General features: G+C 51.8%; 1 protein-coding gene across 3 annotated transcripts in view; it reads right to left on the bottom strand.

Annotated features, from left to right (window-relative positions):
• The window catches only part of ABCC6 (ATP binding cassette subfamily C member 6), a 61,382-nt gene that overhangs the window by 22,742 nt on the left and 23,198 nt on the right, over positions 1-15,442 (bottom strand). For all 3 annotated transcript variants that reach the window (XM_082857886.1, XM_082857885.1, XM_082857887.1), the window contains 10 exons: positions 15,233-15,379; positions 14,515-14,602; positions 12,338-12,413; positions 10,462-10,588; positions 10,131-10,307; positions 7,776-7,943; positions 6,836-7,010; positions 5,505-5,580; positions 3,156-3,276; positions 1,436-1,643 (listed from right to left, as the gene is read on the bottom strand). In XM_082857886.1, the coding sequence (XP_082714012.1) occupies positions 1,436-1,643; positions 3,156-3,276; positions 5,505-5,580; positions 6,836-7,010; positions 7,776-7,943; positions 10,131-10,307; positions 10,462-10,588; positions 12,338-12,413; positions 14,515-14,602; positions 15,233-15,379 (1,363 nt within the window). The remainder of the gene's footprint in view (positions 1-1,435; positions 1,644-3,155; positions 3,277-5,504; positions 5,581-6,835; positions 7,011-7,775; positions 7,944-10,130; positions 10,308-10,461; positions 10,589-12,337; positions 12,414-14,514; positions 14,603-15,232; positions 15,380-15,442) is intronic.

Raw genomic sequence — 15,442 nt, 5'->3', positions numbered from 1 at the left:
AAATAAATGGGTCAGATGTATGAAATATATAGTGTGGGGGAATATAGTGAATAATTACATAATATCTTTTCATGGTGACAGATCGTAACTAGACTTAGGTGGTCATCATCTTGAAATGTAGAGAAATATCGAATTGCTATGTGTGTAACAAGGAACTAACATTGTGTTGTATGTCAATTATACTTCAAAAACAAACAAACTCATAGATCAGATTTGTGATTACCAGAGACGGGGGAATGCGGGGAGGGGGAACTGGATGAAGGCCGTCAAAAGGTACAAACTTGCAGTTATAAGATAACTAAGCACTAGGAATGTAATGTATAACATGATAACCATAATAAACACTGCTGTGTGCTATGTATGAAAGTTGTTAAGAGAGTAAATCCTAAGAGTTCTCATCACAAGGAAATGTTTTTTCTATTTCTTTAATTTCATATTTATATGAGATGACGGATGTTCACTAAACTCACTGTCGTCATCATTTCATGATGTATGTAAGCCAAATCATTATGCTCTACATCTTAAACTTACACAGTGCTGTAAGTCAACTATATCAACAAAACTGGGATAAAATATTATGGTATACAACTTAGGAAAAAAAGACTCTGTGGTATTGGTGAAAGAATAGACAACTAGATCAGTGAAACGGAGAACATCCACGGAATAGGTGGAGTACAGAGAATTTTAGGGCAGTGAAACTATTCTGTATGATACTGTAACAGTGGATATATGTCATTATACATTTGTCCATCCCATGGAATGTACAACACCAAGAGTGAAACCTGATGAAAACTGCAGACTTTGGCTAACTAGGATGTGTGGATATAGGTTCATTTGTAACAAATGTACCACTCTGGTGGGGGGGATGTTGGTAATGATGGAAGTTATAGATGAGTGGGGAAATCTCTGTACCTTCTGCTCAATTTTGCTGTGAATGTAAAACTGCTCTAAAAAAATAAATCTATTTTTTAAAAAGGAAGAGAAGATGGGAGGAGATGATGGTGGGGATGTGATGCAGGGCTCTACCTCCTCTGGGGAATGGGGGTGGGGCAGTGGCAGAAGCATGGGATTGGGGTGGGGTGCTGGAAGTCACCAGCAGTCAGACTTGGGGCTGTCCTCAGCTTGGGAGAGGGGCAGAGTCCAGTGGACCTGCTGCCCCACCTAAGTGCTCAGCTGCCCCATCATCTGGAGGCCAAGATTCTGCCTTTGCTGATGAGGCTGGAAGAGACTCTGAGGCTTCTGTAAAAGTAGGGATGTGCCCTGTCCCCCACTTCCCCAGCCCCATCTTAAGGATGCAGGTCTGTGTTTGGACTCAGGACATTTGCACAGATGTTCAGGAAGGACAGGGTGAGCCAGGGAGGTGTGGGCGAAGGAGCCCTGAGAAACCCTCGGGTGGAGCTGGAGGATGGAGAGTGAGGAAGGCTGGCAGGGGTACCTTGGAGGCAGCCCAGGAGCCCAAAGACCCAGCCCCGCAGGGCTGCGTGAGTCTGCCGTCCGTCCACGGTGGGGTCATCTGCCCACAGGCTCAGCCAGTAGCCACGGCAGAAGGAGGCCACTTGCTGGCATAGGAAGAGGAAAAGTGCATGGAGGCAGAGCGGGGTGCCCACAGCTCGTAGGTAGGTCAGGTACATGGTAGCCTTCACCTGTAGCACACGTAGGAGAGATGGGGGCAGAGAGACACCCCAGGGGGGAGAGAGGAAAGGCCAGGTGGGGCTCCCAAAACTTGCCAGTGGGGCAGATGGAACCACCATGCAGTACCTCCCACCTGGAGCATCCTCTCCCCTCCAGGCCCGCCCAGCCTCAGGACCCCCTTCCTCTATGGCTCCCAGATGGCAGTGGGAGCCTTAAAGGGGACAGACTGTGGCACTTTCTGAGTTTGGAGTTATTTATTGAACACCTACTATGGGACAAGCATGTGTCTCCATCCTCATCATAATTCCCACCTGACAGATAGGGAAACTGAGGCACAGAGAGGTTAAGCCACTTGTTTAAAGTCTGGTTCCTACAAATCTGAAATGTTCCATGCAGCTGCAGCCAGAATGAACTTTTGAAAACATCCACTTGCTGTTGAAAACATCTTGCTGTTGCTAACCTGCCCTGGACTTTCTCTTGCTCTGAGAAGAAATTCTAAACCTCTTATACACTCTTTCACCTTACCGTCTACGCACTATCCACTGGTTTCATGGGATCCCTTTCTTTTCTCTGGCACCCTAAGCTCCTTCTCACCTCAGAGTCTCTGCCCCTGCTGTTCCCTCTGCCTGGAATGCTCCTCCCCCTGCTCTTTCCATGGCTACTTCCTTCGCATCCTTCAGGGATGTCAAATGTCACTCCTCAGAGCATCCTATCCAAGCAGGTCCCTGATCCTTGGTCGGTCCCTGTCTCATCACTTTCTTTATTTTGTTTATAGCATTTATCACTACTTGATATCACCTTGCTTATTAGCATAATTGTTTTCTTTGTCTGGCACACAGTGGGGGTTCTGCAAATGTCTTCTGGATGGATGAGTAGGTGGATGGTTGAGTGGGCTAATGGGTGAGTAAATGGGTAGGTGGGTGGGTGGATGAATAAATGAGTGGGTCTGTAGGAGGGTGGGTGGATAAATGAGCAGATGGATGGATGGATGGATGGATGGCAGGGTGGCAGATGGGTAGATGGTTGTGTGAGATGGATAGAAGAGTGAGTAGATGGGTAGGTGGATGGATGGGTGAGTGGGATGGATGGGTGAATAGGTGGAAAGGTAAATGGATGGATGGATGAATGAGTAGGTAGGTGGGTGAATGGGTGGGGGATGGGTGGACAAAGCAGCATAGGAGAGAAGAAGTAGTACAAGTTTCAGATTCAGACTGTCCTAGGTTTGAGTCCCAAGTTGGTCACTTGCTAGCTGTGAGAACACAAACAAATGTCTAAACTCTTTAAGAACCCAGTTTCTTCATCTCTAAAATGGAGCTATCACCATCTGATTTTAGGGTGGTTGTGGGCATTAAGAAGTATGAAGTATCTAGAATCTTATGTGGCACATAGTAGGTGTTCAATAAAGGTGAGTCGTCCCCCAGCCCCATCCCCCCCAAGTGCTGTATCTCTTGGGAGGTCCTGAGTCCCCGGGGGCAGCAGTGGCAGTGGATGTGGAGGGGGGGGAGGGAGCAGCGGGTGGTTACCCTGCCATATTGCATGCTGTCCTCTCCTTTTGGCTGTCCTGTCCCCTCAGGATCATCTAGGGGAACCCCTGTCTGGGCCTCTGAAGTGGCGCTGTCCTTCTCAGGGACTAACTTCATGGACCTGTCATTTAGAGGAAATGAGGACAAATCAGTGTCTCTCTTCGTGGGGTGTGTATGCCCAACCCTCATGGCCACTGGAAGCCACTGAGCCACTCTCTCATTCATTCATTCAACTAACGTACTGAGCACCAACTAGGTGCCATGCCCCAGTCCTCCCTCTGTGGTGCCCAGCTAGATGCCACCTATCACCCCAGAGTCAGGCAAGCCTGTTCTTCCGATGCCATCTCATTGAATGAACTTATTTGCCAACTTTGGAACCTGGTTTTCAGTTTGGTCTAAGCTTTGCTGCAATCATTTTGCACCTGCTGTTTATTCTCAGATTTGTCAGTCCAGGTTTGCAGGAAGTCAGCTTTGCACAATTCAGATGCTGAAGGTTTCTTGAGTGTTCCTTTTATCTGTGGCTGAGTAGGCTGCCAACCTTAAATGTGAATTACCATCTGCTAACTGTGGAACCATGGGCAGCTGACAATCTCTCTGTGCCTCAGTTTCCTCAGGTGTAAAATGGGGATAATCTATGTCTCTCTGGCTGCCTATCTGTCTATCAATCAATCTATTTATTCACCTATCCATCTTTGTGATATTGTGATTTATGTTAAGAAATACATACTTGGTCTTTGACCCCATCCCTGGCACAGAGTTCCTAAAACCCTTGCAAATGCCTAAGTGATAAGAGCCCTAGGAGCATCTTTTGTTCTACTGAGGTGACTCTGGGTGGGCTCCTGGATGGCTCCTGGTTGGGGGCTGGTCACCAGAAAGACTAAGCCATGACTAGAAGCTTGGAATTTTCAGCCCCACCCGCATTCTCCAGAGAGGGAAGAGGGGCTAGAAATGGAGTTAATAATGGATCATGCCCACACGAGGAAGCCTCCATAAAACCCCAACAGTATGGGATTCGGGGTGCTTCCAGGTTAGTGGACACATCCACATACCCAGAGATTGATACACCAAGCTCCACGGGGACAGAAGCTCCTGCATGTGGGACCCTCCCAGACCTCGTCCTGTGAATCTCCTCAGCTGGCTGTTCTGTCTCCTTTGTCACATCCTTTAATAGACTGCCAAATGTACGTGTTTCCCTGAGTTCTGTGAGCTGTTCTGGCAAATTACTTGAACTCGAGGAGGGGGTGATGCAAACCCCCATTTTGTCCCCAAGTAGGACAGAAGTTGTGGGAACCCTGGAGACCTACTACTTGCAATTGGCATCTGAAGTGGGGGGAGCAGACTTAAGGGACTGAGCCCTTAACCTGTGGGATCTGACATCTCCAGATAGACAGTGTCAGAACTGAGTTGTGGAGAATTGCTTGGTGTGAAGGTTTGCGGAGGGGCAGGGGGCACCCATCTGGTGTCAGAGTGAACGTTGTAGTTGTGTGAGAGTAATGGAGAGAAAGAGGGAAGACTAGCAGGTTTTTCCAATACAATATTTATCTACCTACATCCATCTGTCTATGAACTCTACCTATCATCTATCTGTCTATTCATCCATTCATCATCTATCTGTTTGTCTATCTGTCACCCTATTTGTCTACCTACCTACTTATCTCTCTACATATTATCTACCTATCTGGTCTTACTTAGGATACTGTGCACTGTGAAGACGGCGGGCCGGTCCAGTGTGTGGCCCAGGAGTACTCTGGCTGGCTAGCTGGGATGGGAGGAACTGGGGCCCAACCTCAGGAACCGAGGCCCTCCGGTTCCCCCTGCAGTTCCCTAACAGCTGGCACTTAAGCTCACACTCTCTGGTTCCCAGTGGTCTGTTGTTCTGTTTCACAAGGTCACTTTCCATAAAAAGGGAGAGCACAGGAGTCCAGCTATGGCCTGGCTAAAGGGGGCAGCAGGCCTCCTCCTGGTGGCCCCCACCAGCACCAAGCGATGCTGATGTCCTTCAGAGCATGAATGACAGGGCCTGGCACGGACATTAACAACTATGGTGTGGATCCTTCTTTGGAGCTGGCCCTGCCCCACTCCAGCCATGACAACTCTGATAAACTTTAAGGGATTCATCACATCTGAGGGCAAACTGGTCATCCTGTGAACAGAACATGTGGGGACGTAATCATTGTGGCTAATTGACTGTCAAATAGTCTCTGGTGAATTATCCCACGGCTGAGCCCCATGGTGGGTCTTAAGCAGATGTTCAGTCCAGAATGGTTGAGATGCAGGTGGTGACACAGCCGCCTTGCTTCAGCCTCAGCTTTTGTGCCCTCCCCAAGCTCTGCACCAGAGCAAACTCACCTCTCTGGTCCACCCTCAGGCCTCCCACCTCCAGCAGAGCCTCTGCGGTCCTTGGCACTGGCCGGGGGTTCTGTTTCTGCAAGGTCAGGGGAGCCGTGTCACTCTATGGGGGTCGGTACCTCGGAGTCCAGCTTTGACACCCATGGGCTGTGCAGCCTCCGCTCGCTGAGCGTCCATTTTCTCTGATCTGCCTCCTCCCCCCTCTCTCCATCCTCCCTGGGTTCTTCCAGGAACATTATTCATTCATTCACTTATTCACTTGGCAAATATAATCAAGCATCTGCTATGAACTTGGGGTTGGGAAACAGCAGGAAACACTGCACATAGTCCAAGAGCTCGGGTCTCCCCAATACCCTTGCATAAGCAATTCATTGTGTCTGCAATGTTCTTTTCCAGGTAGCTCTCACCCAGCCTCAGGTGTCATCTCCCCCAGGGAAGGACCCTCCTGCCCACCATCCCCCAAGCCGGGAGGGTTCCATCTTCAAGCTCCAGGAGGTTGACACCGTGAACCAACACTTAGGGTTTTTACCGGGGTGAGCCAGGGCTCAACAGAGGAGGCAGAGCCTGGGACGGGGGACCTGGCTGTGAAACCCCCTCTTGTCATGCAGGGGCAGCACACAGCCTGCAGTTGGAGGTTCAAAGCCCAACACTGCCACTTATGAGCCGGGTAAACTTGGACGAGTTCCTTAACTTCTGGGCCTCAGTCCTCATCTGTAAAATGGAGCTAAGTACAGTACTGACCTCATAGGGGCTAAGTGGTGATTAAAGGAGTGAATGGAGGGGCCCCTGGCTGTTCTTTATCACTCACTGGGGCTGCGCTTGGATCACTGACTTCACTTCCAGGACACTGTCATTTTTCCAGTGGGCACTGTGTTCTCTGGATTAGTAGAAGCCCTAGCTGGCATGCTGGGGGCCTCTGGCCTCAAGGCACCAAATGACCTCTTTGCTCAGCCTCTGTAGCGGTCTCAAGCGCAGACCCTGGAGTTGAACACACCCAGATTCTAATGTGGCCTTGGGCAAATTATTTAACGCTCTTTGGCCTGAGTTGCTCATCTGAAAAGTGGCAGCCATAATTGCAGGGGTCCCCCAGGGGTGTTGTGGAGACCACATGAGACAATGCATGTTTATAGAAGCACTTAGCACAGCCCCTGGCTCACAGAAGGTGCCACGGGCTCTTACTGGGGGCTGGGTGGCCTTGTGGGAGAGGCGTCTGCCTCCAGGCCTGGGCCTGCAGGGAGGGTGTGGCCAGAGTGCTCCACCAGCCAGTGGGATCTGTGGAACCTTCTCCCCAAGGGTGACAGAAGCCAGGCACAGAGTAGCCCAGCCAGTACCTCCTTCTCCTTCATCTCCTGGCTGTCTGGCTCCATCCAGAAGGCCCGCCAGGGTCCCCTTCCTGTGCAGAAGCTCCTGGAAGGAACCCATCTCTGCAATGGCCCCATCTTCCAGCACCACGATCCAATCAGCCTGGGGCAGGACGTGGAGCGCGTGGGTGACGAGAATCCGTGTCTGGGCAGGAAGGGATGGAATTTACACTCGTGCGCCTGACCACTGTTCCAGAGCTGGGGGAATGGGCCAGGAGTGTCCTGGGGCTCAGAGTGGGGAAAGCTCTCCTTCTTGTGCTCCTGCCCTTTTTCTCAAAAATAGCATGTCCCAACAGTGAAATACAGGGACTCCTTCAACCTGTCTCGAAACCAGAAGACACGGAGTTCAACTGAACGTGGCCAGTGACCTGAGGCAGAGCTGTGGTAGTTTAACCACAGACCCAGAAGCAAGAAATGACTGCTCGGACTTCCCTGGTGGCGCAGTGGTTAAGAATATGCCTGCCAATGCAGGAGACACGGGTTTGATCCCTGGTCTGGGAAGATCCCACATGCCACGGAGCAACAAAGCCCATGTGCCACAACTACTGAGCCTGTGCTCTAGGACTCATGTGCCATAACTACTGAAGCCTGTGCACCTAGAGCCTGTGCTCTGCAACAAGAGAAGCCACCACAATGAGAAGCCCGTGCACCACAACAAAGAGTAGCCCCCGCTCACTGCAACTAGAGAAAGCCCGCGCAGCAGTGAAGACCCAGCACAGCCAACAAAAGAAATGACTGCTGCTGTGAGCCACTGACATTTGGGGGTTGTTTGTTATGCAGCACTGTCACAGCAAAAGCTGACCATTACAAAGAGGAACACTGGATTCATGGAGAATGGTGGTAAGCAGACTTGGGTTAGGACTTTCTCTACCTTTGCTCTATGCCCTCTGAGACATTTTCCCAAACTTACCGTTCCCTGGAGCAGCCCATTAGGCCCAATGACCTGTTTGAAGACATGCTGGCCAACATGGGCGTCCAGGGCTGCCAGGGGGTCGTCCAGCAGGTACACAGCAGCCTTCCTGTACACAGCCCGGGCCAGGCTCAGCCGCTGCTTCTGGCCCCCAGAGAGATTCATGCCCTGTGGCCATAAGAGAGAGACAGGGACCTGCGTCTACGCCTGCTGGGTGAAGCTGGTGTGACAGGGGCCAGGTCTGCTCATCAAAGTGAGCTGTGGCTCATGGTGCCTGTCCTCTAGGGCCACCTCCAGCTTGAAACACTTGCTCTCAAGCCAACATCCCCCCCAGCTTCCACCCTGCCTGGCTTCTCCCCTTTCCAGACAAGCTTCCTGCACCCACTGCTCCCTCCACTTGAGTCTGGCTTCTGTTCCCATTTCTCCACTGATGCAGCCTTCCTCAAGGACACTGGTCACTCCCCTGTTGCCTAATCCAGTGGTAGCTTTTCAGTCCTTATGTTCTTATTTCCTTCCTTCCTTCTTTTCTTTTCTTTTTTCTTCCATTCCCTTCCTGCCTTCCTCTCTTCCTTCCTTTTGTTCTTTCACTTATTCATTCATTCCACTCATATTTACTGCATGGCTATTATGTACCCAGCAGTGTTCTAGGCTCTGGGGACACAGCAATGAACAAAACCTCATCCCTGCTTTCATGGATCCTTCACTCTAATGAGGGTGGGGTGGGATAGAGATAATCAATAAACACATAAAATGTTATCACCTATCAGATGGTGTTATACACCATGAAGAATAATAGAGCAGGGGAAGGGTGTAGGGTGTACTGGCGTGAGCAGGGTTGCTGTGCTGGGTAAGGTGGTCAGGGAAAGCTACTCTCCACTAAGAGACTTGATGGGATGAACCATGTGAACTCCTGAGAAACAGCTTTACAAGCAGAGAGAACAGCAGGTGCAAAGGCCCTGAGGTAGGAGCATACTTTGGGTGTTCCAGGAACATCGTGGAGATCCATGTGGCTGGAGAGAAGCAGGAAAGAGGGAGCATGATGGGAGATGAAGTCAGAGATAACTGGGGTCAGATCGTGGGGGTGCGCCTTGTCAGTGATGGCCAGCACTGTGGCTATGACTCTGAGGGGATGGGGAGACCTGGAGGGTTCTGAGCAGACAAAGGACATGAACTGACAGATCTGAAAAGAATCCCTTTGGCTGCTGCACTGGGATTAGCCTGTTAGGGGTGAGGACAGAAACAAGGAGGGCAGCCAGGGGCTCCTGCAGCAATGTGGGAGAGCTGATGTGGGGACTGGAACATTCTGGATCTGCCTCAAAGGTGGATCCAACAGGATTTGCTGATGAATTAGATGTGGGTGTAAGAAAAAGAGAGGAATCGAGGAGGACACCAAGGTTTTGGATCTGAGCTCTGAAAGGATGGAACTTCCACCACCCAGGATGGGGCCAGCTTCGGGGGAGGAGGTAACGGGAAATCACGTTTGGTTTAGGATGTGACACAGCTGGACAGACGTAGCCGGCAGCAGGCACCCCCTCCTTCTGATACCCCTTTCCCTTGGCTGCACGATGCCTCATCCTCCTCCCTAGATGTTCCTTCTCAGCTGATCTCTCTGGCTCCTCCAGACCCTTTCCAGGGCCCTCTCCTCTTCCCTAGAGGAAACCTCACCCATTTACTTGACTTAAACTTCCACTATTCCACTCTCAATTCCCTAATCTGGGGGTCAGGAAGTGTTTCTGTAAAGGACCAGAAAGTAACTACTTAAAGCTCTGTGGGCACCCCACCCCACCCCCACTGCCCTGGTCTCTGTCACAACGGCTCATCTCTGCCCTTATCGTGCAAGAGCAGCCATGGACCACAGGTAAATGAATGTGCATGGCTGGGTCCCAATAAAACTTTATTTACAAACCCAGACGGTGGGCCAGATTCGACCTGTGGGTCATAAGTTGCCAATCCCTGCCCAACCCACAGCTCTGGATGCATACATCCTGTTTATTGGACATCTCTGCCCAGACCCTTTGGTGAGGTCCAGAGAGGAGAAGCAGTTTGACCAGTGTCACCCAGAGAGGCAAGGCAGGAGCCTGGATCACCTCATTCCCAGTTGTTGGAGAGCCCCTCACCACCAAGCCCTGCCATGTCTCCCAGCCTCTCCTCGGTCTCTATTTTCAACCATTCACTCATTAATAACTATTTATTGAGTACGTGCTATGTGCTTGGCTCTGAGCTGGGCCCCTTTTCTCCCCTACCTCCCTGCTCCTACCCCAGTGACCCTCCCACCACACCAACCCACAGGTCAGGGTGGCAAATGACCCTCAGCCGCCATGCCTCCCTGGCCCAAGAAGGCCCTGAGACCCTCACCTGCTCCCCAGTTTGGGTGTGGACTCCTGCAGGGAAGCTACCCACGTCTGGCCACAGGGCACAGGCCTCTAGGACCCTCTCCAGCCACGGCAGGTCCAGCTCCTGCCCGAAGCACACGTTGTCTACCACGGACATGTTCTGGACCCAGGCCTCCTGCGGCACGTAAGCCACTGGACCCTAAAACACAAGGAGGCTGATGGGGACGGAGGAGGAATGGTGGGAGCTAGGCTCTTGATGGTGGTGGAAGGCGGCAGGGAGCTTAGCTGTGAGATGGGGAACGGAGGAGCAGAGACGGGGACATTCCAGCAGACAGGCAGGGGTGCAGCCTCACCTTGATGCTCACGGACCCCTCCACCTTTGACAGCTCCCCAAGGAGGGCGGAGAGCAGGGAGGACTTTCCTGCCCCCACTGGACCAACGACAGCCAGCAGGCAGCCCTGGGGCACCGTAAGGTTGATCCTGGCAACACAGAAGGGGTGACGTGTCCCTGGGTAGGATTCAGCCCGAGTCTGCACAGAATTAGTGAACCCCAGACAGAGCCAGCCTCGGCTGCTGATGACACACCTGGGGTGGGGGGGCCACTGAGAGGATGTCTGGGGGCCATCCTTCCCTCTCCCGATCCCTGTCTGGCTATGCGAGCAGCCATTCTGCATGTGATCATACATGTGCCCACATACATGCACGCACATGTGTATGTGCACACTCACTACACCACACATGCTTGCATGCATGTACACAGATGACGCATGCAAGCACACATAGGGCACGTGTGTCTGTGCACACATATACTACATACACAGACTGCACACACAGATACACACCCTCACGCGAGTGCACATATGCACACCATATGTGTGTACACACAGACATATGCACACAACATATACACAATCCATACACACACAAGTGCATGCACACACACAAACATGCTCTCACACACGCCCGTGCATACACACATCTGCACGCACGCATGTACACCCGTGTGTAAACATGTACCCGCACTCACACAGGGTTTATTGGGCAGGAGGTTTAACCAGCATCTCCTCTTGTCCAGGTCATTGCCACAAGCTCCTCACCACTCTTCCTGCTTCTGCCCTCCCTCCCCGCCCCTTTCTGTGTCATGCAGTCTGTCCTCCATGCAGGGGCCCAAGGGACCTGTTCAAACCCAAGCCGGCTCATGACTTCCCCGCTGGAGCCCCCGGCGGTTCCTGTTTCACTCAGGGTAAAAGCTGTGGTCCTAACAATCATGAAGGCCACCCAGCATCCCATTGCTGCAGCCATGCTGACTTCCTGCTTCCCAAACACACCTGGGGGGATTGTGCCCTGCAGGTGTCACATAGCAATGTCTAGAGACACTTTCAGTTGTTATACCTGGTGTGGCTGCTGCTGGAATCTAGTGGGTAGATACTGGGGTTCTGCTAATCATGCTACAGTGCACAGGACAGCCCCCATGACAAAGAACTATCCAGCCCTGCACATCAGCAGTGCTGAGCTGGAGAATCCTGGGTCCAGGCATACTCCTGCCTCAGGACCTTTGCACTTGCTGTTCCCACTGCTTAGAAAGCTCCTCTCCCAGACACGTGCAAGGCTCATTCCTTCCCCTCATTTGACCTCTGTTTAAACGCCAAGCCTTCCCTCACCGCACACACCCCTCCTTTGACATCGTGCTCTGCCTCCCGACCCTGATTTCTCATTTGTGCACCCCCCCACCCCCGATCGGAACATCAGCCCCAAGAGCACAGGGTTCTTATCTGTTTTCTTCACTCTATTCCCAGTTCCTAGAACAAGGCCTGGCACATAGCAAGTGCTCAATAAATACAATGAAATGAGCAAATGACAAGAAACACAAATACGGCCCTGGGTGTTTTCTTTCCCTTCACAGGGAGTTTTGGGGTTGGCGGGGGTTTTCTGCCACAGAGACCCAGCCAAATAGTTGGGGGCTGGAGGTGACAATGACCAGTCTGACACAGGAGGCACAGAAGCGCCCACAGCTGACTGGGCCGGGCCTTGGGGCTGTTCTTGGCCAGGCCTCCCTTGGCATCATCGTGACTAGCCTGGGGACCAGAGAGCCATCTCCTCCCTGTTGGGCAAGGCTCAGATGCCCTGTTCCCCCTCCGTGGGCAGGAGCTCTCCCTTTCCCAGCTTTCCCATCCTCCCCCACTTCGTCAACGGCAACAGGAAGGTTGTTACCAGGGAAACCACCTGTACCTGTGCAGGCAGGGAGGGCTTTCCTGGGACCAAGCGAAGGTGCCTTCCTGTATTCTGATGTAATCCTCTCCAGTGGCTGCAGGGCATTAAAGACCAGTTATAAGAGATGCTCCCGGCTGGCCCCTCCTCTAAGAGACCCCCAGGCAACAGGAAATCTCTTCCACTAAACAAACTGTCCCTCCACTCACTGGCTTGTGTGTGACCCTGTGGTGGTCATATTCTCTCCCTGCCGGATGGTTTTACAACTCGGGTCGGCAAACCATGGCCCAGGGGCCAGATCCTGTCTGCTGCCTATTTTTATAAAGTTTTATTGGAACACAGCCATGATCATTCATTTATGTAGTGCTATGGCTGCTTTCACACTACAAAGGCAAAGGTGAGCAGTTACAACAGAGAACAAAGGGCCTTGGAAAGCCTAAAATATGTACAATTGGGTCCTTCATAGAAAAGGTTAGTGGGCTTCTGATACTATTTATCACCTGATCCGGGACTCTGGAGAGTGAAGGGAGTGTTATTAATTTCACTGGGGCCACAGATGTAACCAGGGACATATGGTCTCCCTATGTCCCTGGGTCTCAGATGTTTTATCTATATAATGAGGGAGGAGCCAGATTTAGTGGTTTTGGACACTGAATACACATTTAGAATCACCTGGAAAGATTTTTTAAAACACAAAGCTCTCCATGGCTCAGCCCAAACCAATAAATGAGAATCTCCATGGGGGTGGGGCCTGAGAATCTTACATCTAATGAGCAGTTGACACCCGTTGACACCCCCTGGACTGGATGGTCTCTAGAGGAGGGTTGCAGACAAAATGCAGGACGTCCAGTTACATGTGAATTTTGAATAAACAATGAGTACTTTTTTAGGATAATTATGCTGCCACATATTGCATGGGAGCTACTAAGACTAAAAAAACCTATTTTCTGAGTATGCGAAATTCAAATTTAACCGGGAGTCCTATGTTTTTCTTTGTGAATCTGGCTACCCTACTCTGGGGTCTTGTCTTTTCTTAATGGTCTGGGGTGTGGGGATGCTTCTCCATTTCCCCATCTGTAAAATGGGTGGGTCGTAGAGGTACCCACCCCATAGTGCTGGGTGAGGAGCGAGGGGGTCTCCACTAAGTAAAGCACTTTGAATGTGCTGGCTCCTGGTAAACACTTGGTCAACATTAGCTGCCGGTGTCTGTGTTCATCTCACTGTCACACACCTTTGGGGGAACAGCAGGGACTGAGACTGTGGGGGGCGGTATGAGGCTCTGGCCGCAGGCAGGTGGCCAGGTGTGTCAAAGTCATGACTCAAATAACCCTTAGGGGTCTCTGGTCCAGGGTCCGTGGGGCCCTCCTGTGGGGATAAAGGCACGACATCACGGACCCTAAGCTATTTATTGGGCAGCTCCTGAGACTGGGGACCTGCTATCTTTTGGTGGCCCTCAGGGTGATCCTGGTGGAGGTGGGGTGACACAGTGGGGAACGGAGCCAGCAGTGGGGCAGTTACTGCCCAGGGCCACACAGCTGTGCGAGGCAGACCTGGGGTTTGAATGCACAGCCCACCTCTGAATGCCCACATCACACTGATTTGGCTGAACAAAGCTTTGCCCAGCTGAAAACGTGCCCAGAGCCGTGAGGAGCCTCAGAGACGGCAATTTTGGGTTATTTAGAGACCTTTTTGCTGACTTCTGTGGGGTTTTCTCCTAATAATAATTCTAACTAAAATGCACTGAATGCTGACTTTGTGCAGGGCCCTGCTCTAACTGCGATGCTTCAAAGGACTCATTTAACCCTCACAACAATCCTATGCAGAGGTGCTGTGATGATCATCATGTCCATTTTGCAGATGGGAACACTGAGGCTCAGAGAGATTAATAACTGGCCAAGGTCTCCCATGTTGGGGTCAGGGCTGGAGCCAGAGTTTGGATTCAGGCACAATGTCACAGGATATACTTCTAATCACCATGTGGGTGATTTCTAGGTAAGCAGCTTGATGCTTTCTTAGGTACAAGGGGAGAGCCCTTACATGGCATCTGTTTCCTAGTCACACGGCCGATGGCCTGGTCTGCACATGCCAGCACACGCCAGCAGCCCCTCAGCTGGGCCTGGCATTCCATCTGTGGGAAGGGGGAGCCCTGCTGGTTCCCTCATCCCTCCCACCCCCTTCCTGCTGAACTCAGCTCTCACCACATCTGCAGGACCTTGAGTCCACGGCCTCAGGGTCAATTTCTTCCAGGCAGAGGAAGGCAGCCAGACGGTCAAAGGACACCCGGGCCTGGAAAAACCAAAGCCCTAGGTCAACTGTGCCATAAGGGCAAAAAAAGAACTCGGGCGTTGGGTGCCTCAAGATGGTGGGAAAGCTTCCGGACTACCGAGTCCTACACATTTGCAAGGCATCAACACAAAGCTCACGATGCACGTGAGGTTGGCACAATGAGGTAGTGGTGACCTCCCACCTCCTGGCTTCCGTTCTGCAGACCAGACCCGGGAAGAGGATGGTGGCTTTTCCAGTTGGCCGTCATCAGGAATGATTGCAAACTTTGTCCACCTGGAGGCACCCTCTCCACTCCCAGCCCCAACCCCATCTTCCGTGATGAAAGGATAGTTAAATAGGGATGGCTCAGCTGGACCAATTTTCTCATTTTCATCACATGGTGTGAGTGCAGACAGTAGAGGAAGAGAAATGAAGTGAAATTGCTTTGTATAAAAAGGGAACCGGACTGAATTCTTGCATGTGGAATTGCTGGAAAGGTGAGGCTGCCTGTCTTGAGGATGTTTGCTGGCATCTTCCCGCTGTTCCCTGTGCCCTCCCGTCTCTTTCCCTGCTTTGTTTCCTTGCCCCGGCACAGCCTGCTACACCCCTACACGGCTCCTCCAAGACGGCCTCCCCTCCCTGCCACCTCACCTGGACAACAGAGTGGATGGAGAAGGGCAGGAAAGCCTGGGCCTTGTTGAGAATGTTGAGAACCGTGAGTGTCACGAAGGCCTTCTCAGCGTCCATGGCATTCTCCTCGGCCACCAGAGTATGGACAGCAAACACAACCAGTGCCACCTGGGTGGGAGACACAGGAGGTGACATTGAGCTGCTAAACGTGGCCAGGAAAGGCAGGCCAGC

The sequence above is a fragment of the Leucopleurus acutus genome (genome assembly GCF_964270905.1).
Source record: "Leucopleurus acutus genome assembly, chromosome: 16".
Lineage (NCBI taxonomy): Eukaryota > Metazoa > Chordata > Mammalia > Artiodactyla > Delphinidae > Leucopleurus > Leucopleurus acutus.
This window is presented reverse-complemented; position numbering and strand designations above follow the sequence as displayed.